Source organism: Mesoplodon mirus (genome assembly GCF_964341445.2).
Source record: "Mesoplodon mirus genome assembly, chromosome: 2".
Taxonomy (NCBI): Eukaryota; Metazoa; Chordata; class Mammalia; order Artiodactyla; family Ziphiidae; genus Mesoplodon; species Mesoplodon mirus.
Genome location: NC_138977.1, coordinates 136,593,779 through 136,618,558, shown reverse-complemented (window position 1 = coordinate 136,618,558; position 24,780 = coordinate 136,593,779). Strand labels below are relative to the sequence as shown.

At 36.9% G+C, this 24,780-nt stretch overlaps 1 protein-coding gene across 3 annotated transcripts in view; it reads right to left on the bottom strand.

The window, feature by feature from the left end:
- The window catches only part of SCLT1 (sodium channel and clathrin linker 1), a 283,591-nt gene that overhangs the window by 11,593 nt on the left and 247,218 nt on the right, over nt 1–24,780 (bottom strand). For all 3 annotated transcript variants that reach the window (XM_082603421.1, XM_082603422.1, XM_082603420.1), the window contains one exon: nt 1,855–1,933. In XM_082603421.1, coding sequence (XP_082459547.1) covers nt 1,855–1,933 — 79 coding nt within the window. The remainder of the gene's footprint in view (nt 1–1,854; nt 1,934–24,780) is intronic.

Genomic DNA, 24,780 nt, shown 5'->3' with positions numbered 1-24,780 from the left:
CACTAATCATTAGAGAAATGCAAATCAAAATGACAATGAGGTATCACCTCAGACCAGTCAGAATGGCCATCATCAAAATATCTACAAACAATAAATGCTGGAGAGGGTTTAGAGAAAAGGGAACCCTCTTACAGTGTTGGTGGGAATGTAAATGGATATAGCCACTATCGAGAACAATAGGGAGGTTCCTTAAAAAACTATAAATAGAACTATCATATGACCCAGCAATCCCACTACTGGGCATATACCCTGAGAAAACCATAATTCAAAAAGAGGCATGTACCAAAATGTTCGTTGCAGCTCTATTCACAATAGCCAGGAGATGGAAACAACCTAAGTGTCCATCATCGGATGAATGGATAAAGAAGATGTGGCACACATATACAATGGAATATTACTCAGTCATAAAAAGAAATGAAACTGAGCTATTTGTAATGAGGTGGATAGACCTAGAGTCTGTCATACAGAGTGAAGTAAGTCAGAAAGAGAAAGACAAATACCGTATGCTAACACATATATATGGAATTTAAGAAAAAAAAATGTCATGAAGAACCTAGGGGTAAGACAGGAATAAAGACACAGACCTACTTGAGAATGGACTTGAGGATATGGGGAGGGGGAAGGGTAAGCTGTGACAAAGCGAGAGAGAGGCATGGACATATATACACTACCAAATGTAAGGTAGATAGATAGTGGGAAGCAGCTGCATAGCACAGGGAGATCAGCTCGGTGCTTTGTGACCACCTGGAGGGGTGGGATAGGGAGGGTGGGAGGGAGGGAGATGCAAGAGGGAAGGGATATGGGAACAGATGTATATGTATGACTGATTCACTTTGTTATAAAGCAGAAACTAATAAAAAAATATATTTACTTTACTTTCTTTTCCAAAAAAAAAAAAAAAAAAGAGACATGTACCACAATGTTCATTGCAGCACTCTTTACAATAGCCAGGACATGGAAGCAAGCTAAATGTCCATCGACAGATGAATGGATAAAGAAGATGTGGCACATATATACAATGGAATATTACTCAGCCATAAAAAGAAACCAAATTGAATTATTTTTAGTGAGGTGGATGAATTTAGAGTCTGTCATACAAAGTGAGGTAAATCAGAAAGAGAAAAACAAATACCGTATGCTAACACATATATATGGAATCTAAAAAAAAAAAGGTTCTGATGAACCTAGGGGAGGGACAGGAATAAAGATGCAGATGAAGAGAATAGAGTTGAGGATATGGGGAGGGGGAAGTGTAAGCTAGGACGAAATGAGAGAGTGGCACTGACACATATACACTACCAAATGTAAAACAGATAGCAAGTGGGAAGCAGCCGCACAGCACAGGGAGACCAGCTCAGTGCTTTGTGACCACCTAGAGTGGTGGGATTGGGAGGGTGGGAGGGAGATGCAAGACGGAGGGGATATGGGGATATATGTATATGTATAGCTGATTCAGTCTGTTATATAGTGGAAACTAACACAAAAATGTAAGCAATTATACTCCAATAAAGATGTTAAAAAAAATTAGAGGATTTGGGTTAAAAAAAGTCTTAGACATGCAAAGAAATAAAGGGGATCTTAACAATTTTGAAAAAGCACAAGGTATACTGGTAAAACTGAAATAAGAGCTCTATCTTTGTCATTTAAATATGATGAATCACTAACTTTCAAAGCTTTTATTCATATTATATTAAGTGTGCACTTTTAGGGTTATGTATGATTTCTACAAGAAATACTCACATCAGTATGGTATTTCCAAGTTGAGAATTAATTTGGACTTGGCTCAGGTAAAATTCTATAACATGTGTATCAACCTGCAGCGGAAAGCACTTTCCAGGTGGGTCATTATCTTACCTCAACTACCTTTTCATTTGCCACTTCCAGCTGAGAAAGCAGCTCTTGGGTATGAAGTTTCTGTCGACTCAGCTCACTCCTATTAATCATGAGAGAGGGAAGGAAAAAAAAAAAAGAACAGAAGAAAAAGCCATTAATATAACTGTTCAAAAATTTAACAAAATCGAATCTTTATTAGTGAGATACATGTTCATGTTTTGAACTAAAATATCTTGTGTGCAAAATAAAAGTTGCTTCTTAATAGACCATATCTGAAACGACTCATTTCTTTATAAAATACATATATATCTGGACATTGGTTGTACAACAGTGTGAAAATACTTAGCACTATTGAACTGTTCACTTAAAATGAATGGAAAACTTCCAGGTGGGTGAACACTTGGAAATTTGGGCAGAGTTTTGGGCCTGGAGAGGGTAAAGATGCTCCATGCCCCTCTCCCATGCCTGGCCCTATGCAGCTCATCCATTGGATGTTCATGTGTATCTTTTATCATAACCTGTAATAAACGGCTAAACGAAAAAGAAGACAGAAATAATAATAACAACAGGGAAACATTCTGCAGGATAAAAAGCCATCTCTTGGCTGGCAAGGACCAAAGTATTTTACCCCTGGGAAGCCTGTTTTGCATTTGCAACAAGAGGGCATTGAGGACCCCTCAAGAATAGACCACTCGAGCTTAGTTACGCCTGTGCAGAAGGACAACTTCTGTACCTTTTTCCAATCCCCGCGTGCCTCACACTTACCACACCTCAGACTGCTGTACTTTTTTATTCTTTATTCCCAAAATAGCTTGAGCCCCTTGTCTTCAGGGAGGCAAATCTGAGACTAGTTCTCCTGTCACTCGGCTGCTTACTGAATAAGCCCTCTGTTTGCTGCAAACCTTGACAACTCAGCGTTCTGGTTGCTACCTGTCAGGCAAAACCAAACAGGCTCGGAAACGTCAGGAGTTCACAAATGAATTCATCTAGAGAACTGACAAATCTGTCAAAAAGAGTTGGATCTTGAGAGAAGATTTGTTTCTGTGGCAGCCGTGTGGCTGACAGGGTATTGGTGCTCTGGCCTGGTGTGAGGCCTGAGCTTCTGAGGTGGGAGAGCAGAGTTCAGGACACTGGACCACCAGAGATCTCCTGGCCCCACATAATATCCATCTGCAAGAGCTCTCCAAGAGATCTCTGTCTCAACACTAAGACCCAGCTCCACCCAACGACCAGCAAGCTCCAGTGCTGGACGCCCCATGCCAATCAACTAGCAAGACAGGAACACAACCGCACCCATTGGCAGAGAGGCTGCCTAAAATCATAATAAGTTCACAGACACCCAAAACACACCAACAGATGCAGCACTGCCCACCAGAAAGACAAGATCCAGCTCCACCCACCAGAAAACAGGCACCAAGAAGACTACACAAACCAATGAACCAACCGTACCCACTGGGGGCAGACACCAAAAACAATGGCAACTACAAAACTGCAGCATGTGAAAAAGAGAACCAAAACACAGTAAGTTAAGCAAAATGAGAAGACAGAGAAATATGCAGCAGATGAAGAAGCAAGTTAAAAACCCACCAGACTAAACAAATGAAGAGAAAGTAAGCAGTCTACCTGAAAAAGAATTCAGAGTAATGGTTGTGAAGATGATCCAAAATCTTGGAAATAGAATGGAGAAAACACAGGGAACGTTTAACAAGGACCTATAAGAACTAAAGAGCAAACAAACAATGATGAACAACACAATAAATGAAATTAAAAATTCTCTAGAAGGTTCAATAGTAGAATAACTGAGGCAGAAGAACAGATAAGTGACGGGGGAGACAAAATAGTGAAAATAGCAACCGGAGTACAGAATAAAGAATGAAAAGAATTGAGGACAGTCCCAGAGACCTCTGGGAAAACATTAAATGCAACAACATTAGAATTATAGGAGTCCCAGAAGAAGAAGAGAAAAAGAAAGGGACTGAGAAAATATTTGAAGAGATTATAGTTGAAAACTTGTCTAACATGGGAAAGGAGATAGTCAATCAAGTCCAGGAAGTACAGAGAGTCCCATACAGGATAAATCCAAGGAGAAATACAAGAAGACACATAACAATCAAGCTATTAAAAATTAAACACAGGGCTTCCCTGGTGGCGCAGTGGTTGAGAGTCCGCCAGCCGATGCAGGGGACACGGGTTCGTGCCCCGATCCCGGAAGATCCCACATGCCGCGGAGCGGCTGGGCCCGCGAGCCATGGCTGCGGAGGCTGTGTGTCCGGAGCCTGTGCTCCGCAACGGGAGAGGCCACAGCAGTGAGAGGCCCGCGTACAGCAAAAAAAAAAAAAAAAAAAAAAAAAAAAAAAAAAAAAAATTAAACACAAAGAAAAAATACTAAAAGAAGCAAGGGAGAAGCAACAAATAACATACAAGGGAATCTCTGTAAGGTTAACAGCTGATCTTTCACCAGAAACTCTACATGCCAGAAGGGAGTGCAGGACATATTTAAAGTGATAAAAGGGAAAAACCTACAACCAAGATTACTCTACCCAGCAAGGATCTCACTCAGATTTGACAGAGAAATTAAAACCTTTACAGACAAGCAAAAGTTAAGAGAGTTCAGCACCACCAAACCAGCTTTACAACAAATGCTAAAGGAACTTCTCTAGGCAGGAAAAACAAGACAAGGAAAAGACCTACAATAACAAACTCAAAACAATTAAGAAAATGGTAATGGGAACATACATATCGAGGACTACCTTAAATGTAAATGGATTAAATGCTCCAATCAAAAGACACAGGCTGCCCGAAAGGATACTAAAACAAGACCTGTATATATGCTGTCTACAAGAGACCCACTTCAGACCTAGGGACACATACAGACTGAAAGTAGGGGATGGAAAAAGATATTCCATGCAAATGAAAATCAAAAGAAAGCTGCAGTAGCAATCCTCATATCAGACAAAACTAGACTTTAAAATAAAGACTATCACAAGAGAAAAAGAAGGACCTTGCATAATGACTAAGGGATCAATCCAAGAAGAAGATATAACAATTATAAATATTCATGTACCCAACACAGGAGCACCCCAATACATAAGGCAAATGCTAACAGCCATAAAAGGGGAAATCGACAGTAGCACAATAACAGTAGGGGACTTTAACACTTCACATTCACCAATGGACAGATCAACCAAAATGAAAATCAATAAGGAAACACAAGCTTAAAATGACACATTAAACAAGATGGACTTAATTGATATTTATAGGACATTCCATCCAAAAACAACAAAACACACTTTCTTCTCAAGTTCTCATGGACCATTCTTCAGGACAGATCATATCTTGGGTCACAAATCAAGCCTTGGAAAATTGAAGAAAATTGAAATTGTATCAAGTATCTTTTCCAACCACAATGCTATGAGACTAAATATCAATTACAGGAAAAAAAACTGTAAAAAATACAAATATATGGAGGCTAAACAATATGCTACTAAATAACCAAGAGATCACTGAAGAAATCAAAGAGGAAATCAAAAAGTACCTAGAAACAAGTGACAATGAAAACACAATGATCCAAAACCTATGGGATGCAGCAAATCACTTCTAAGAGGGAAGTTTATAGCAAAACAAGAAAAATCTCAAAAAAACCCAACCTAACCTTACACCTAAAGCAATTAGAAAAAGAAGAACAACAAAAAAACGCCAAAGTTAGCAGAAGGAAGGAAATCATAAAGATCAGAATAGAAATAAATGAAAAAGAAATGAAGGAAACCATAGCAAAGATCAATAAAACTAAAAGCTGGTTCTTTGAGACGATAAACAAAATTGATAAACCATTAGCTAGAGTCATCAAGAGAAAAAGGGAGAAGACTCAAATCAATAGAATTAGAAATGAAAAAGAAGTAACAACTGACACTGTAGAAATACAAAGGATCATGAGAGATTACTACAAGCAACTATATGCCAATAAAATGGACAACCTGGAAGAAATGGACAAATTCTTAGAAAAATACAGCCTTCTGAGACTGAACCAGGAAGAAAGAGAAAATATAAACAGAACAATCACAAGCACTAAAATTGAAACTGTGATTAAAAACCTTCCAACAAAGAAAAGCCCAGGATCAGATGGCTTCACAGGTGAATTCTGTCAAACACTTAGAGAAGAGCTAACACCTATCCTTCTCAAACTCTTCCAAAATATAGCAGAGGGAGGAACACTCCCAAACTCATTCTACAAGGCAACAATCACCCTGATACCAAAACCAGACAAAAATGTCACGAGAAAAGCAAATTATAGGCCAATATCACTGATGAACGCAGATACAAAAATCCTCAACAAAATACTAGCAAACAGAATCCAACAGCACATTAAAATGATCATACACCATGATCAAGTGGGGTTTATCCCAGGAATGAAAGGATTCTTCAATATACACAAATCATTCAATGAGATACACCACATTAACAAACAGAAGGATAAAAACCATATTATCATCTCAAAAGATGCAGAAAAAGCTTTTGAGAAAATTCAACACCCATTTATGATAAAAACTCTCCAGAAAGTAGGCATAGAGGGAACTTATCTCAACATAATAAAGGCCATATATAACAAACCCACAGCCAACATCCTTCCCAATGGTGATAAATGGAAACCATTTCCACTAAGATCAGGAACAAGACAAGGTTGCCTACTCTCACCACTATTATTCAACATAGTTTTGGAAGTTTTAGCCACAGCAATCAGAAAAGAAAAAGCAATAAAAGGAATCCAAATGGGAAAAGAAGAAGTAAAACTGTCACGGCTGATGACATGATCCTATACATAGAGAATCCTAAAGATGCTACCAGAAAACTACTAGAGCTAATCAATGAATCTAGTAAAGTAGCAGGATACAAAATTAATGCACTGAAATCTCTTGCATTCCTATACACTAACAATGAAAAATCTGAAAGAGAAATTAAGAAAACACTCCCATTTACCACTGCAACAAAAAGAATAAAATACCTAGGAATAAACCTACCTAGGTAGACAAAAGACCTGTATGCAGAAAACTATAAGACACTGATGAAAGAAATTAAAGATGATACAAACAGATGGAGAAATATATCATGTTCTTGGACTGGAAGAATCAACATTGTGAGAATGACTCTATAAACCAAAGCAATCTACAGATTGAATGTAATCCCTATCAAACTACCAATGGCATTTTTCACAGAACTAGAACAAAAAATTTCACAAATTTTATGGAAACACAAAAGACCCCAAATAGCCAAAGAATTCTTGAGAAAGACAAACATAGCTGTAGGAATCAGGCTCTCTGACTTTCAACTATACTACAAAGCTAGAGTAATCAAGACAGTATGGTACTGGCAAAAAACAGAAATATAGATCAATGGAACAGGATAGAAAGCCCAGAGATAAACCCATGCACAGATGGTCACCTTATCTTTGATAAAGGAGGCAAGAAAAGACAGCTTCTTCAATAAGTGATGCTGGGAAAACTGGACAGCTACATGTAAAAGAATGAAATTAGAACACTCCCTAACACCATACACAAAAATAAACTCAAAATGGATTAAAGACCTAAATGCAAGGCCAGACACTATAAAACTCTTAGAGGAAAACATAGGCAGAATACTCTATGACATAAATCACAGCAAGATCCCTTTTGACCCACCTCCTAGAGAGATGGACATAAAAACAAAAATAAATAAATGGGACCTAATGAAGCGTAAAAGTTTTTGCACAGCAAAGGAAGCCATAAACAAGACGAAAAGACAACCCTCAGAATGGGAGAAAATTTTTGCCAACGAAGCAACAGACAGAGGACTAATCTCCAAAATATACAAGCAGCTCATCACCTCAATATTAAAAACACAAAAAACCCAATCCAAAAATGGACAGAAGACCTAAATAGATATTTCTCCAGAGAAGATATACAGATTGCCAACAAGCACATGAAAGGATGGTCAACATCACTAATCATTAGAGAAATGTAAATCAAAACTACAATGAGGTATCGCCTCACACTGGTCAGAATGGCCATCATCAAAAAATCTAGAAACAATAAATGCTGGAGAGGGTGTGGAGAAAAGGGAACCCTCTTGCAGTGTTGGTGGGAATGTAAATGGATACAGCCACTATGGAGAACAGTATGGAGGTTTCTTAAAAAACTAAAAATAGAATTACCATATGACCCAGCAATCCCACTACTGGGTATATACCCTGAGAAAACCATAATTCAAAAGGAGTCATGTACCACAATGTTCATTGCAGCACTATTTACAATAGCCAGGGCATGGAAGCAACCTAAGTGTCCATCGACAGATAAATGGATAAAGAAGATGTGGCACATATATACAATGGAATATTACTCAGCCATAAAAAGAAACCAAATTGAGTTATTTGTAGTGAGCTGGATGGAGCTAGAGTCTGTCCTACAGAGTGAAGTAAGTCAGAAAAACAAATACCGTATGCTAACATGTATATATGGAATCTAAAAAAAGTATTGTTCTGATGAACCTAGGGGAGGGACAGGAATAAACAGGCAGACGTAGATAATGGACTTGAGGACACGGGGAGGGGGAAGGGGAAGCTGGGACAAAGTGAGAGAGTAGCATGGACATATATACACTACCAAACGTAAAACAGATAGCTAGTTGGAAGCACCCGCATAGCACAGGGAGATCAGCTCGGTGCTTTGTGACCACCTAGAGGGGTGGGATATGGAGGGTGGGAGGGAGATGCGAGAGGGAGGGGATATGGTGATATATGTATATGTATAGCTGATTCACTTTGTTGTAAAGCAGAAACTAACACACCATTGTAAAGCAGTTATATTCCAATAAAGATGTCAAAAAAATGATTAAGACTGTAAATTTTATATCACAATTTAAATAATGGTTAAAATTGTATATTTTATATTATGTTTATTTTACCACAATAAAAAGAGCAAAAAACTCACACACACATATTTTAAAAGTGCCAAAGTGTCATTAATATCAGTATCTTGAGGTAGTATTTGGCATTAAAATGAAAGTATATTCATATGAAACAGATACAGTATTTGTTATTTTTAAGATTCATAAATGGTACTTCTTAGCAGGGTTCAACTCTTGGAAATTTAAGGTAATGTTAATCACTGAACATCATTTCAGTGTAGTACATTCAGGATTAAAATTTATGTTTTGGTTGGTTGTATATTTGCCTTATTTTATGCATTCATGTCCTTTATGCTTTATTAGCTGGAATAATCTTATGCACAGAAGACAGAAATGTCTTTTTTGTTGTTGTTGTTCAACATATAAGCATTATATTGCTTTTGGCTAAAGATAATTTCAAGAGTCCCAGGTTAGAAGCAGATACAATGTAGTCTTTAAAATAACTTTAAACAAGATCAAATCAATTTCTGAGTATTAAAATAGTTAATTCAGGATTGGTTTTTACCCTTTGACCTTCTGCTTCTAAAGTAAATCAATAACACTTCCAATTATGAGCCTTGAATTTTTTTCAAGTGAACCTAAAAACCTGTTAAGTCCCTCTAGTGTCCTATATTTGAGTGGATAGTTGTTAAAATCAGCAAGCAGTTTGTTATAAATACATAGAAGAGAACAAAAAATAATGTCCACAAATCAATTCCAGAAATATCTACTGAACATTCTTTATGGCCAAGTGCAAGGCATGCGGTGGTAAACACATGGATGTTGCCACAACAGAACTTACAGACTAAGGGGAAACGACTTATTCCTACTCAGTGGCTTCATCTATACATGTCACTGAGTAGGAGAAGCTTGAGTATCTATCACTGATTGCGCGACAGACAAACTCTAATGTTTCACCTCAGCTTCATTTTGGTGGTAATAATAATGCGGGATAAATGACTGTGCTTCCTTTAAAGTATCTTGTGTAGTTTAAATTACTGCTGCTCCTCAACATAACATAACAAAGAAAAGCAAAGTGACTAACGTGGCCAGTCTTCTAGGCCGAATGTAATTAAAGGTAAAAGTTATGCACGTTAGTGCTGATGAGAAATAACCTTTGAGTACTATGGAGAGGAAGATGATACAATGATTGCATTTATAAAGTTAGCCAAAACTCAGTTTATACAAAACCTTTTCAGAAAACACCTACTGCATAATTTGATGCCTAAGCTATTCATTTACCCATGACAATTTATCTGAATAATAGTAATAATTCCTATTAATTCCTATTAGATAGTAATAATTTCCCACAAAATTTAAGATCACAAAGATACAAATTATTAACTCTAAGTTACTTTTTCTCTGTGTAAATATCTGTTCTGTCGTGTATCAAGCGCTGTCACCCCCATTGGACAGCGAGCAACACTGCTATTCATCAAGACAGTGAAGATGTTGGTGACGGTAGTAATAACAGCAAACAATCCCCCAGTGCTTCCTCTGTGCCCAGCACTGTTCTAGATGCTTTATGTAAACTACCTTTTCTAGCTTTCATGATAACCCCGTGAGATCCCCAATTTTACATATGAGAAAATTAAAAGACAGAGGCCTTTAAAAATAAAGTTAAGTAACTTGCCTAGACTCACACAGCTTGTCAATTGGAGAGTCAGAATTGAAAAACCGGACCCTTTGGTTCCAAAGTCTGTGCTCTTAACCACTCCCCTGTACTGTGCACCATGGCAGGCAAATGCTAAATGTTTGTTAGATGAATAAGTGAAAGAGAATGTGTGTGTGAGTGTGTGTATTAGGCACTGAAGGAATAGAAATATTTATACATTTACTTGGAAACCTGACAAGTTATATCTTTCTGATTTCTTCCCTAAAGGTTCAGTCCTATATTCAAATTTAACACGACTAACATCAAACTTTTTGCATCCCCTTGCAAACCTACTTTTCTCTCTCTGTTTTTTTTGAAGTCCTAAGATAAAAACCTACTTCTCATCCTGCTACTCAGTTTTTATACTGACATCTCTGCCCTCACTACTTAGGTTAAAAACGTTAAAGTCAACTCTGTTTCTCACTTTCTCTTGAATGCAACATCTAGTTTGCCCCTAAATAGATTCTTCCTTTGCAGTGTTTTTTGCATCTATTTTTCATTTCCTTTATATGTGTATATGTATACATATATATTTTTTGGCTGCATTGCACAGCTTGCAGGATCTTAGTTTCCTCACCAGGGATTGAACCCCAGCCCACGGCAGTGAAAGCACCAAGTCTTAACCACTGAATTCCCTATTCTTCAGGGAAGAACCTTAATCAGGGAATTCCCTATTCTTCATTACTACTCAGGGTTACCATCACAACTGAAGTTCTTATAACTTAATTTTTAGATTTACTGCAGTTGCCAACTGCTCGGGCTTCTCAGCATCAAGTGAAAAACTGTATGTAAAGCATCCACCAGTGCACATAGAAGTGCTCAATTGATGGAGTAGTTTTCCCTAACACATCACTAGCATATTTCTCTTTCTAAAGCACCACTTTAATAATTTGTTTCCTTGAGCAATAATTTCCCAGTGGCTCTCTGCTACCAGACAAAACAGTCCCATTTCCTGAGACTGCATTCAAATTCCTCCAAAATTTTGTGTAATTTATCTTTTCAACCTTATCTCCAATAGGAGCCTTCTACTTCAGTTAGGCTCTCACTGTCTCACCAATAAATCATATATGTATCATCTTTAGGCTCATTTTGTATCACTTTCTGTACCCTCTATTGAATATTTCCCGTTAAAATCCTGCCCATTCTTTAAGATTCCACCCTTGTTCCTCTTCTTTCCATGCCTCCTTCCCAGTTCCTTTTAATCCAGACAGTTCTCTTCTCACATCAAAGCGTTATTTATTTTATGTAGAAGACATTTAACAATTCTGTATTATAATTCTAATTAGTGGTTTATAAATGTGTTTATATACATATACACTTATACACACACACACTTACAGGCCCCCAAGTATAATGGAGACTTTTAAAAAGGGGATTGTTTTTAGTTTCCACAGTATACACCACAAGGCTTTACACATAGGGATTTAATAAATATTTGCAGGTTTAGGAAACCTAGCAGTTAGAAAATTTTATTCCCTATTTGCTCAACAGTTACTGAGGAATCTACCACAAAACAGACTTTAGATAAAAATTTTTAAACATTTATTTAGATTTATTTATAGTCTACTACTTTCTCCAAAGGATTTGAAGTGCCTAAGAAAAGGGAATTTTTCAGTTAAGCATTTCCTTCAATCTCACTCCTGAATGAAAGTTTAGAATGTATTAAAGGGTGGAGAGAAAAGTGATTTCACCAACTCTATCCCCCGAGGCTTTCCTAGAGCCTGCCTGTCAGTACTTTGCAACTCCTTATTTCTCTGTCAGGATATTTCATTGCAGGGATAACAGAAAGACCCAGGAGGATGATCTGACTCTGTATTATCTATGAGAAAATGTCTCTTTATTAGAGAATATAATTGAGAGTCCCCTATGTCATTAGTAATTTAGGATAAACATAAAATAAGACTTTCCAGAAAGTTTCACAGTGGTATTACACCCAAACACTTGCCAAGTAAAGCTATATAATCTCTTCACTGGAAATCTTTAAAAACAGAAACATTCTTACCAATCGGGAATGATTTAAGTGTAGCCTGCCAGAAGGTAGAGATAGATGACATTTCCAGTTTCTATATGACATTATGGCAGTTAAAGAGCACTTTATACTAATTACAGAATTTAAATGGAACTGTACCCAAGTTCTCTATAATTTCTGACATATTACATATCATAAAGTTTAAGGTAAAATTATCTTCTACCGATTTCAATGTAACCATAGAAGAACAAGGAATTCCTTATACTATCACTGGAAATTGCTTAGCCCATCAGTGTCCTAAATATTTTTAGTTCACTTATATTAATTCATGTGTATGTGATAGAAAATTCTAGTCATACCTACAAAATATAATTTTAAAATTATTTGTAAAATATAATTGATTTACTACCTTCTGTGTAAGTAAAATTTTATAAAATAATTTATAAACAAAATAATTAATGCTGTATCTATTAAAAATATTAGAATCAACATTGGGAAGTCATCCAATTCTTCAGCTGGAGGTGGAAGTGGGTGAAGGGTGAGCACCTAACGCAAGAGCCCTTCCTCTGTGGTCCACGGACAGGCTTCAGGTAGTACGTTCACAAATACCCTGAACTATATACAAGATCTTGTGTGTTTACCTAGTCTGGGAAGAAGGTCTATAGATTTCCTCAGATTTTTAAGAGGTCTGAGGCCTAAGGAAGGATAAGGATTTTGTCTGAGCTTTTTGCCTGGAATATACAAAGTTTTTAAAGAATTTTTTCTTTTAAAGTATGTGCACACTGATTGGAGTGTTTCAATGTTGAATGTCTTTCTTATACAAACCACATCCATAATGTTATCATCTATAATTATTTCCACTTTTGCTTTCATTAAGGTGGTACAGGAATTTAAAGGCACTTGGCAAGCAGTCCAAATACAGAAATATTCTAGATTTTTACAGTATTCCCTCTATTTTATAGTTGCTTATCCAGACTTAATTCAACAGCAAATTCTCCAAAGTATACAATTCAGTTTAAAAAGAAACAATAACTTTCTTTTTGTACTCACATATCACTGGTTTATTTAATTAAATTATGTATTTCTATAACAGGTATAACTGGCATAACCTGGTTTGGGAACAATCACACTGATACAGTAAAGCAAGTGCAGAGTGTCTAAGCTGACTAGGTAAGGGCACAGAGAAAGTCTCAGGCCCTGGTCAGCATGCTCTGTACAGAAACTTAACTGGTTGACGTTGCCCACGATGAAATGGACATCAGCCAAGAAGATTTTCTACTGCACATGAACATTAATACTGTACCTTATTATTGCCTTGATATTGCAAAGTAGTTATTATTCTCATCTTATAGGTAAAGAAATTAAGACTCAGAAAGGTTATTTAATGTTCCTAAGGTCAGGCAATGATTGAATGAAAAAATGGGCTTCATACCCAGTCTTCTGTTTGTTTGTTTGTTTTTTTGCGGTACGTGGGCCTCTCACTGTTGTGGCCTCTCCTGTTGCGGAGCACAGGCTCCGGACGCGCAGGCCCACCGGCCATGGCTCACGGGCCCAGCCGCTCCGTGGCATATGGGATCCTCCCAGACTGGGGCACGAACCCGTGTCCCCTGCATCAGCAGGCGGACTCTCAACCACTGCGCCACCAGGGAAGCCCCATACCCAGTCTTTTAATCAAAATGTTCTCTCAACTAAATCACACTGCCTCTTACCTTAAGCCCAATCATTTATAAGAGATGTTAGTAAAGCATATCTGTGGCATTATATAATATCAAGATCTAAAAGGCAAAGTGAAGATTCTCTGAAAAAAATTTAATTCTGAGTATGCAGCAAAATGGTCAGTAATTGCAAAGACTGTGACCTTGACTTCGTGTGTGGCTTCAAAAGACCTGACTACTAAAAAAAGGAAATTCATCCTAAGGTTTCAAATCTTATTCAGTTAACTAAAAATATCACAGGTTACAGGCCAGCTTTAGATATATTCAAGCACCCTTGGTCACAGGCCCACGTTCGTTCTTTCCCTTTCTGCACATTCCCCCTAAGTGATCTCATTTAGGCCATGACTGTAGGGGAACACAAATGAGCACTTCAAATGCAACTTGTCCAAAATGGCAACTACTTCTTATCCATACCTTCCCGAGTTTCCTCCCTCCCAGTAAAGGGCATCATCACCATCTACCCAGATGCTCAAGTCAAAGCTTAGACGTCATCTTAGATTCCTTCCATTTTCTCATCCCCTATATTTGGCTTATCGTGAGTTCTACCCTACACCTCCCTAATATACTTCATAACCACCCATTTCTCTCCATCTCCACCCACAACACTCTGTTCTAAGCCACTATCATCTATTGCCTAGAATACTTACTGTCATAATCTAATATCTGGTTTCCCTGACTCCATTCTTGCCCCTTCTCTAGTCTGTTTTCCACATAATAGCTAAAGTGGTCTTTTAAAGACCTAGGAATGTCTAAAATTCTCCAATGATTTCCTACTGCTGCACTTTGGACTTTAACTTAAAATAGACTTACTTAAATATCTTGGTTAAAGTAAGTACAAACAGCTTACTTAAAATAGCCTACAAGATTCTCATGGTCTGATTCTTGCCTAGTTCCTCAACCTGACAGCATTCTCTACCCTCACTCACTATACTCTAATCACATGGGTCTACTCCCTAACACTGCACCTTCGTACTTGCTATTCTTTCATCTGCCTGGAATATTTTCCTGGCTTTTTCATAGAGTTGATTTCTTTCTATCATTTGGGCCTCAGTTTAAATCTCACCTTTTCTGACTAGTTTTTAAGAAACAGTCCAGCCCTTTCAGCTCCCACCCTGTCCGAGTTACTATTGCATCATCGCGTCTGTTTTCTTCATGCCTTTTAAAATACATAGAATTATCTTGTTTATTTGTTAGTTTACCTTCTTATTATTTCTCTCCCCACCCTGGAATGAGAGCTCTAAAAGAGAAGCTACATTCACAGGGCTTAGAACAGTGCCTGGCACACATAAGGTGGTTTTTAGTCTAGACAAATTTTAGTTAATTCCACAGAATCACTTAACTAGTCCATTCAATAAGAACATTTCTAATATCCTATATCTCGCTTTTTCAAAGTTTTCGTCTACTTGCTCTCATATGACAACTAGTTCGATAATTCAGTGATTACACTTTAAAGTAGCCATCAAACTGTGTAATAAATTCAGGAGACTACTACTACAAAAACCAACGTGCTACGGAGCTCTATTTATAGAAATTATTTATAGAAAGCTTATTTTAAGTTACTTGAAGAATGAACTCAAAGTTTCAAAGTAATGTGTGAATTTTCTTTACAACATATAATTTTAATCTTAGGATAAGACTGAGGGAATTACAAAGTTCATTCGTTCAATATATACTGAAGTGAGTGCCTTTGCTAGGTGCTAGGGAGACAAGGAAGAACAAGATCCAGTCTCCACCACAGTGAAACTTAGGAACTACCAGAAATACTGAAAAGCTATGAGGTTTATAATACAGGTAGTAAATGCTATAAAAAATTCACAGTGCTATGGGAACACATATGGAGGATCAGGGGATTAGAGCTGTCTCTCCAGAGGAAGTAGGCTCGTAAGCCGATACATGAAAGATAAATAGAAGTTAGATGGACAAAACCAGGGTAACGAAGAGTGTTACAATTAAATCCATGTGTGAAGGCCAGGAAATAAGAAGGGATAATAAATTTAGGAAACTGAAAGAAAGCTCAGTATGAATGGAACAGAGTGTTACTAGGATATGGGAGTGGGGATGAGAGAGGAAAAAGCTGGAATCACAAAGAAATACAGCTTGGATTTTATATGTATAAGGTAATACAAGGAAATACAAGGATCTTATATGTCTTGATAGGAAGTTGAGCCTTTATCATCAGTACACTGGGGAGCACTGAAGTATTTTAAGGAGAGAAGTGACATGATTGATTTGAACATCAGAAAATCTTGCTGATTACAGCAGGAAAAATAGTAAGTAAATATGACTGTAGTAAATTAGGGGGTTTTAGGAGTAATCTAGGTGAGCAATGTTGATAGCCTAACTATTGGAGGGAAATGGACAGATTCAAGAGTTATTTAGAAGGTAGCATTAGTAATACTGGATATTTAGGGGTGTGAGGAAAAGGAGGAGTTCAGGATGACATCTAGAGTTTTGCTTGAGCAAGTGGGTAGATATTAACACATGGGAATGGAAAATACAAGATGAAACAAAGACTTGGGCTAGGTGTGAAATGATGAGCTCAGTTTTGAAGATATTGAGTGGGAGGTACCTATGGAAACGTTCAGTAGACAGCTGGAAAAACATTGTTTCAAAAAGGTCAGCATTAGAAGCTGTTTTATAACAATAATTAGCCTTTTTCTGCTTGTCTCTGTCATAGAAATAGATATCCTAACTCATGCTGAAAGAGAAAATTTCTACTCTAAATATACTTCAATTCTCAATATCACTGGTGTATATATAACTGAAAAGGTACGGTTATGAAGTTAAGAGCAAAGTTTTCCCTACAATGCACTAGTCTCTTTGAAAATGCCACAAATACTTTAAATAAAATAAGAGAAGTTATGGTTCCTTAAGGCATGGGATAAGAGTTTGAAATTTGGGCCAATATCTCAGGCATTATAATTAATTACTGTAATTGCTTAGATCATTTTGTTATTATGGACGCACAGTTCAAGTTAAGGATGGGCCATGTATATTTTGGTGGATACACTGTAAGGGAAAATTTCCTCAACACATGAAATCCTTTAGTGATGACTAAAGATTAAATCACATAAGGCTCTATTCTATATTATACGAGACAATTAAAAACAAAAGGTATACTATTCGTTTCAGGGAAATGATGGATCTGCCAGCTGCAGAAAATGCTTTCTTTGAAACTCTCTTATGACAAATTAACATAGCATGTGCCAGATGTTTTTTTTTCTGTTGAATTATACTGTAATATGCTTCAGTTACTTTTAGTAATTATGCATTTTGTGATCTGCCAGTACCTGCAGCTGCCTCTCATTCTGTTAATTTAATAAAAAAAAAAAAAACTAAAAAAAAAATTTTAGAAAAGCAGTTATGGCAGCCAAACATTACAGATATACAGCCAAGAATAATGTTTTAGAGACTGAAGAGAATTCCTTAGGCTTGAATGCTGTATAATTCATATAAATATATATGAATTGTCCTGTCACTGGACAAGAGAAGAAAATATTACACCTTGTATATTCATTCATTCATTTATTCAATACAATTTTATTGAACAGCTATATGCCAGGCAAGATGTTAGCTCATGGTTTTGTAGAAGAGATGGATGTAAATGATAGTTATGCTACAGTTCAGTAAATGTCATACAGAAGAATGAGCAGAATGGTATGGGAGTACAGGAAAAGGAAAGATGCATCTGTCAGAGGTATAAAGAATGCTTTATAGAAAAAAAGATATTTGAGTTGGGTACCTGGAAGAAAATTTTTTCAGGTGGGGAGTTGGGAAAGAACATCCCTAGAAAGAAATAGCATGTACCAATTACCCCTAGAATCAACCTTGATTCCTTTCTTTTCCTTCATACTCTACATCCAATTCATCAGCACCTTCTATTACCTCTAAAAATAAAAAGACTCCCAATGAATCCACCTTTCTCTTTCTTCTTAGTTTAAGCCACCACTATCTCTTATTAACACTCTTGTGATAGCCTTCTAAGTCCTTCCTCAGCTTTTTACTCACTTCCATTTTCCACACAGGAGACAGAGTGATCTTTAAAAAAAAAAAAAAAAATCAGATCAGGTGACTTCTTTCAAAACTGTCCACTGGCCTTCATTCACACTTAAAACTCTTTAGCCTGGCTAATGAAACCCTACAAGATCAGGTCCCTGTCTGCAGCAGCGAGTGTTCACCAAACATGCCACATGCTCCATTTACATTTCCCAGGCTCCTATGTAGTTAGATTGGGTCCATATGCCTAGTTTGGCCGATGAAAGTAAAAGGAAGTGATGTGCATCGCTTCAGAGCTGAGTTAGTTAAAACCCAGTGTTCTTCCATTCCTCTCTGTCCCTGCTCCAGTGATCTTAGAAGACCATGTGTTCAAGATGATGTAACCTCTACCAGCAGAGCCTTCCTGCCAAACCACCTTAGACATGTAATATGAGCAAGAAATAAACCTTTGTTGTGTTAAGCCCCTGAGATTGTTTGCTGTGGTGTCTGGCATTACTTTATATAATACATTACACTACTGCCTTCATTTAGCATACTATTTCTTTTACTTCAATCATCAAGTGTATTCCTGCCCTGGGGTCATTGCACTAGCTGTTCTCTCTGCTTGAACAGCTCTTTCCCCTGACATTTAAATGATAGGATCCGGGGCTTCCCTGGTGGCACAGTGGTTGAGAGTCCGCCTGCCGATGCAGGGGATGTGGGTTCGTGCCCCGGTCAGGGAAGATCCCACATGCTGCGGAGCGGCTGGGCCCGTGAGCCATGGCTGCTGAGCCTGCGCGTCCGGAGCCTGTGCTCCGCAATGGGAGAGGCCACGACAGTAAGAGGCCTGCGTACCGCAAAAAAAAAAAAAAAAAAATAAATAAAAAAAATAAATGATAGGATCCTTTTCATCATTAGATCTTAAGGTTCATTTCCTCACAGGATCTTCCTCGTCTACCAGTCTCAGGTGTCCACCCATCCATTATCACATTGGCTTATTTTAATTTTCTGCATGATACTTATTATCTGATTTTATATGTATATATTTATTTGTTCAATAATTTCCACTTTCCCATCAATACCCTAATATCTTAAAAAGAAAGGTGGGGGGAACTTGGGCTTTGCTGTTATCCTTAGTACTTAAAGAATAGCGCCACCATTCTGTAAAAAAGGGCTGGCCCTTACCAATGTTTGGTTTATTGGGGCGGCTGTTCAGTGTGGCTGGAACATGCCCTTCATGAAGTAGGGACAGGCAGATTGCTGATAATAGGGGGAGGAAAGATCGTTAAAAACCTATAGGCAATAGTAAAGTAGAAATTTTTAAGTAGGCAGGGCCAGGACTGTATTTGTTTTTTAGGAAAGTAATTCTGAGAGCAGTGTGAAAGATGGAATAGAGTGGGAAAAAAAAATGATGGCAGAAGCCAGGGTGATCCAGGCTACTTTGACAGCCATGGTTAAAGATATGAAAAGGCCTGACTGATGGCAGGGACAAGTATGTTATTGCATGTTTACACATATGCAAGCATTTCTGCAGGACAGATTCTGATACCAGGTATTGCAAATGGATATGCATAGTTTAAATTTTTTTAGCTACTGTTACATTACCTTATACAAAGGATTTGCTAGTTTACATTTCCACCAATACTGTATACCCCATTCCTGTTTCCTCATATACTTGCAGATGCTGCACGTTAGCCATCTTTTACATTTTTGCCAAATTGCTTGGCAAAATTGTTTAAATTTGCATTTCTTTAGTGTATAGTGTGGCTGAATTTGGTTTAATATGTTTAAAGGAGCTTTGTATGTCTGCTTTTGTGAGCTACCTGTTCACATACTTTGTCCACCTATTAGGCTGTTACTCTTTTCCTTAATTATGGAACTCCATGGATTCTGCATATTAATCTTTTATCTTTTGTCATTTGTCTTTTTTTAAAATTTATTAACTTATTAATTTATTTTTGGCTGTGTTGGGTCTTTGTTTCTGTGCGAGGGCTTTCTCTAGTTGCAGCAAGCAGGGGCCACTCTTCATCGCGGTGCGCGGGTCTCTCACTATCGCGGCCTCTCTTGTTGCGGAGCACAGGCTCCAGACACACAGGCTCAGTAGTTGTGGCTCACGGGCTCAGTTGCTCCACGGCATGTGGGTTCTTCCCAGACCAGGGCTCGAACCTGTGTCCCTTGCATTGGCAGGCAGATTTTCAACCACTGTGCCACCAGGGAAGCCCCTGTCTTTTATCTTTGCTTAGCATCTTTCTTCATACAGAATTTTAATTTTTATGGTGAAATAAATTAATCAATCTTTGCATTCTGGATTTGTGTTTTGATTAGAAAGACTTTTCCATTCTAGGATAATAAAATTAATCTAATTTCTTTTAATACTTTAAATTTAGCTTTTTAATCCATCTGTAATTTACTTTGTATAGTGAATAAAGAGTGCACTAAATGAGTTAAAATTTTCCAACATCATCTTTTCACCATTGATTTGAAATGCCATATTATAATGAACAAAATTTCCAATTTTACATGGTTTGTTTTTCCGTGTTCTGTTCAAATTATCTATTCCTGTGCCAATACCACCATACAGCTTTCTATATTTTGATATCTGGTAGGGCAAATCTCATCTCATTTTTTTCCCATAAGAAGTTTTAAAATTTAATCTATAAAAATAATAATAGTTTCTCATTCAAGTAAGATTAGTACAGCTATATTACATTTATAGATGTTATATGTTAATATATAAGCTTTAAAATGCTTTCCTCTTGGAAGCTCAAAATTTTCTGTGTTGTATACATTTCAAGATAAAAGAGTAACTAAGAGGAAATAATTAGAGATGAATTAATACAATTTTACAAATTAAAACAAACTTCAAACTGAAAGAAGATACCACAGAGGAGCTCAAATCTTTAAAAAGCTTCTTACCTTAAGCTTTTTTTTTTTTTTTTTTTTTTTTTTCTTTTTGCGGTATGCGGGCCTCTCACTGTTGTGGCCTCTCCCGTTGCGGAGCACAGGCTCCGGACGCGCAGGCCCAGCGGCCATGGCTCACGGGCCCAGCCGCTCCGCGGCATATGGGATCCTCCCAGACCGGGGCACGAACCCGTATCCCCTGCATCGGCAGGCGGACTCTCAACCACTGCGCCACCAGGGAGGCCCGTTACCTTAAGCTTTTTGATACTAAGATAAAATACTTCCTTCTATAGGAAAATTATTTTACTTAATTATTTTGTGTTACATTTAATTATGGCTATACTTGCTTATGGGTAGATCTTAAGAAATCACAGGTACCTGGTAATCATATTTAATTGTCAGTTGTCGGAAGGAGCAGAGGTTTCCAAAGCCAGCAAAACAAGTCCAGAGAGGACTCTAGCATCCTAAGTGTTTTGTGGCTATCCTGGTATTTACTATTTGATTTAGTCTCTAATATACTCCTAACTGTAGTAAATAGGTGGACACACAGTAAACAAGAAAACAGCCAATTTATAAGAATTTAATTGCTATAAAGTAGAGATGACAGAGAAAAACAGCCAAGTGTTTTCAAGATTTGGTGAGATAGACTAGCACTAAGTTTTTAAAGGGCAGATTTTCAGGAAGAAAGCTTTGATGCTTAATATGGTATAATAATAATACGTTGGGAAGCAGGATGCTGGGACCTACCATGAAAAAGCTCATTTTTGATAGCTATTAAACACTTTTTACATGAATGGTAGAGTGCATAAATTCATGGTACATACAGAGAAATCCCTACTGGGAGAGTCAAATGCATAATATTAGCCATTTGCATTTTTAATGTATTGCTCTGTGTTTATTTTTCAATTTATTATTAATAAAAGACCTAATTGGGTTGAAGACTTGTGATTGCATCATTGAATCATTCTAAAAACAAAGCCATTTCTATGGAGAGCAAATGAATCCTTCCCCAGAGACAGAGAAGTACCATCTAGCAGTTTGCTGGTGCACTATTGGTACAACACAGCATACATCAAACTGCTAACGCCCAATAAGGATGCTGTCATAAATGTCTAGCATAGATCATCATATTCATATTCTTTTTATTGGAATAAGTATAAATTTTAATTTCTACTTCAAAAAATATAAATTTATTGTGGCTGCCATGTAATTCTGTATTGTGACCAATAGGAGAGATGTGTCAGTGAAAATACTTTAGTAGCTACTTTTTTATTGACTTGATTTCATATAGATCCTCAGTGTTACTTATGTCTCCAAAAAGGAAGGAGATACAATTCATATATAAAAATCCTGTATAAAATCTAGTGTTTTCTAGAACTAGTAATGTTTTTGTATAATTAAAAACAAAATAAGCATGTATGCTTCTCATACACAGGTCTCATGCATTATATCATGGTTTACTTTGAATACAACAATCTCTTAGTATTTATAAAGGTTTTTCCCTAAGCCCAGTGTTTGTTTCCTAAATATTTTACACGCCAGGCATAAAGTTAAAGTTAATACCTTAAATTTGTTACCATATAAATAAAGCCTGTAGTAACACATAGGGTTTATAGGGTTGGGCTTTTGGGGGATTCAAATTCAGGTTTGACTGACTCCTGAGATAGTGCTCTTTATCTATAATACCGTGCTGCCTCCTTATGTACTAAAAATATTATATTGTTTCTCAACATTATTAAATATATAATCCTTTCATGAAAGGAAATAATCTTAATGCAAAATCTTGTGAAAATATTTTCTACTTTGAAATACAACATTTTAGTTTTGTCAGAGCATGCTAACACAATTTTAGTGATGTAGTAGAGACATGCCAAAAGTTTTCTTAGTATATTGGAATGTATCTCCATTTTCAATCCCGTGGCTTAAACAACCACATAATGCATATTAAGCAAAGGTTAACTATACCTTATGAAAACTGGATTTTTCCCATGCAAAATCCTAAATATATACAATTAAACCTTTTATATATTTTAGAAAATATTTTCTCACATTTTAATAATTTTATAAAAATTATATAACCAAGAAATATTTAACATAATTATTTAAGCATAATTATTTATGCTTATTTATTTATTAATTAAGCAATTATTTAAGCATAATTATTCCTTTTAAAAAGATGTCTAAAAAATATAACTAAATCTAGGGCTTCCCTGGTGGCGCAGTAGTTGAGAGTCTGCCTGCTGATGCAGGGGACACGGGTTCGTGCCCTGGTCCGGGAAGATCCCACATGCCGTGGAGCGGCTGGGCCCGTGAGCCATGGCCCCTGAGCCTGCGCGTCCGGAGCCTGTGCTCTGCAACTGGAGAGACCACAACAGTGAGAGGCCCGCGTACCGCAAAAAAAAAAAAAAAAAAAAAAAAAAAAAAAAAATATATATATATATATATATATATAACTAAATCTAAACATTCAAAGCATGTAATAAATGACCTACTTATTTTTGATAACCATTTTAAGTCATCTTCCTCAATCTACCAAAAATGTCACAGGACATGGGCTCTTTTTTTTTTTTTTTTTTTTTTTTGCGGTACGTGGGCCTTTCACTGCTGTGGTCTCTCCCGTTGCGGAGCACAGGCTCTGGACGCGCAGGCCCAGCGGCCATGGCTCATGGGCCCAGCCGCTCCGCGGCATGTGGGATCTTCCTGGACAGGGGCACGAACCCGTGTCCCCTGCATCAGCAGGCGGACTCTCAACCACTGAGCCACCAGGGAAGCCTGGGCTCTTTTAAATTTAATAAAAACAGTGGAAGAAAGATCATACCACATTGCCACAAAAGGAGAGGTGATAGCTGGAAAAATCTAGTTCTTTTTTCTTGTCTTTAATAAGAGCATTCAACGAAGGATTCTTTCGCTATATAGTTATTGTGAATTTATTAAAAATTGTGTTACACTGAACTAGAACAGCAGAAGGAAAAGCAGTAACAGCACTGTTCATTTAAACCTGAAAGGAAAAGATCATGATAAGAATTGAAAAGGATGTCGAAAATATCTCAAGGAGAGTCAAGAACTAGCAATTTGGGGACAGTAGGCAATTAAAAAACAAACCAAAAAAAATCTGAGTATAGAATATGTCTAATTCTAATAATAATATATATATATTTGCATGATGCTTTACAGTTTACCAGATGCTTTGATATTTATACCATTTCATAAATAACCTTAGCAAACTAAGGTAGTTTTTATTCTTATAGATGATAAAATTGAGAATTGAGAAAATTGACTTATAGATAATCACACATTTGTGGTGCAGACCTTGGACTTGAACCTACTGTGTTAGCTTTTTATATACCCAACTGACTCCTACACTAAGATCTTAAGTCAGTCACTCATGTTTAGGAGAAAATTTTTAGGTCTTTAAAACTGATACTTCAGTAGTTCCTTGCTTAAGGCCATTGGTAAATACATGATTCTAAGCTTATATTTTTCAATATTTAAAAGTCAAATTAAGAGTTATGTATAAAAGATGGAGACTATTTTGGGAAGGCATACACAATCCTCTAGGATTCTGTATAAACTGGAAATAAAATGAACATAATGCCTTCAGTTACGTGCTAAATGGATGATTTGAAAACTTCATATTAATTCTGAAACTACTTAATAAGCTTTGATAACAGTGTAAGTTTGTAGTAATGACATACAAATTGAGTTTGGTATAAATTCAAATTCACAGAAGTGGTAAAAGAAATAATTAGTTCACTAAAAGTAGAGATAAAATTGTTAAAAATGAAGTAGCAGAGTAAACCTCTGTTATTATACATCTT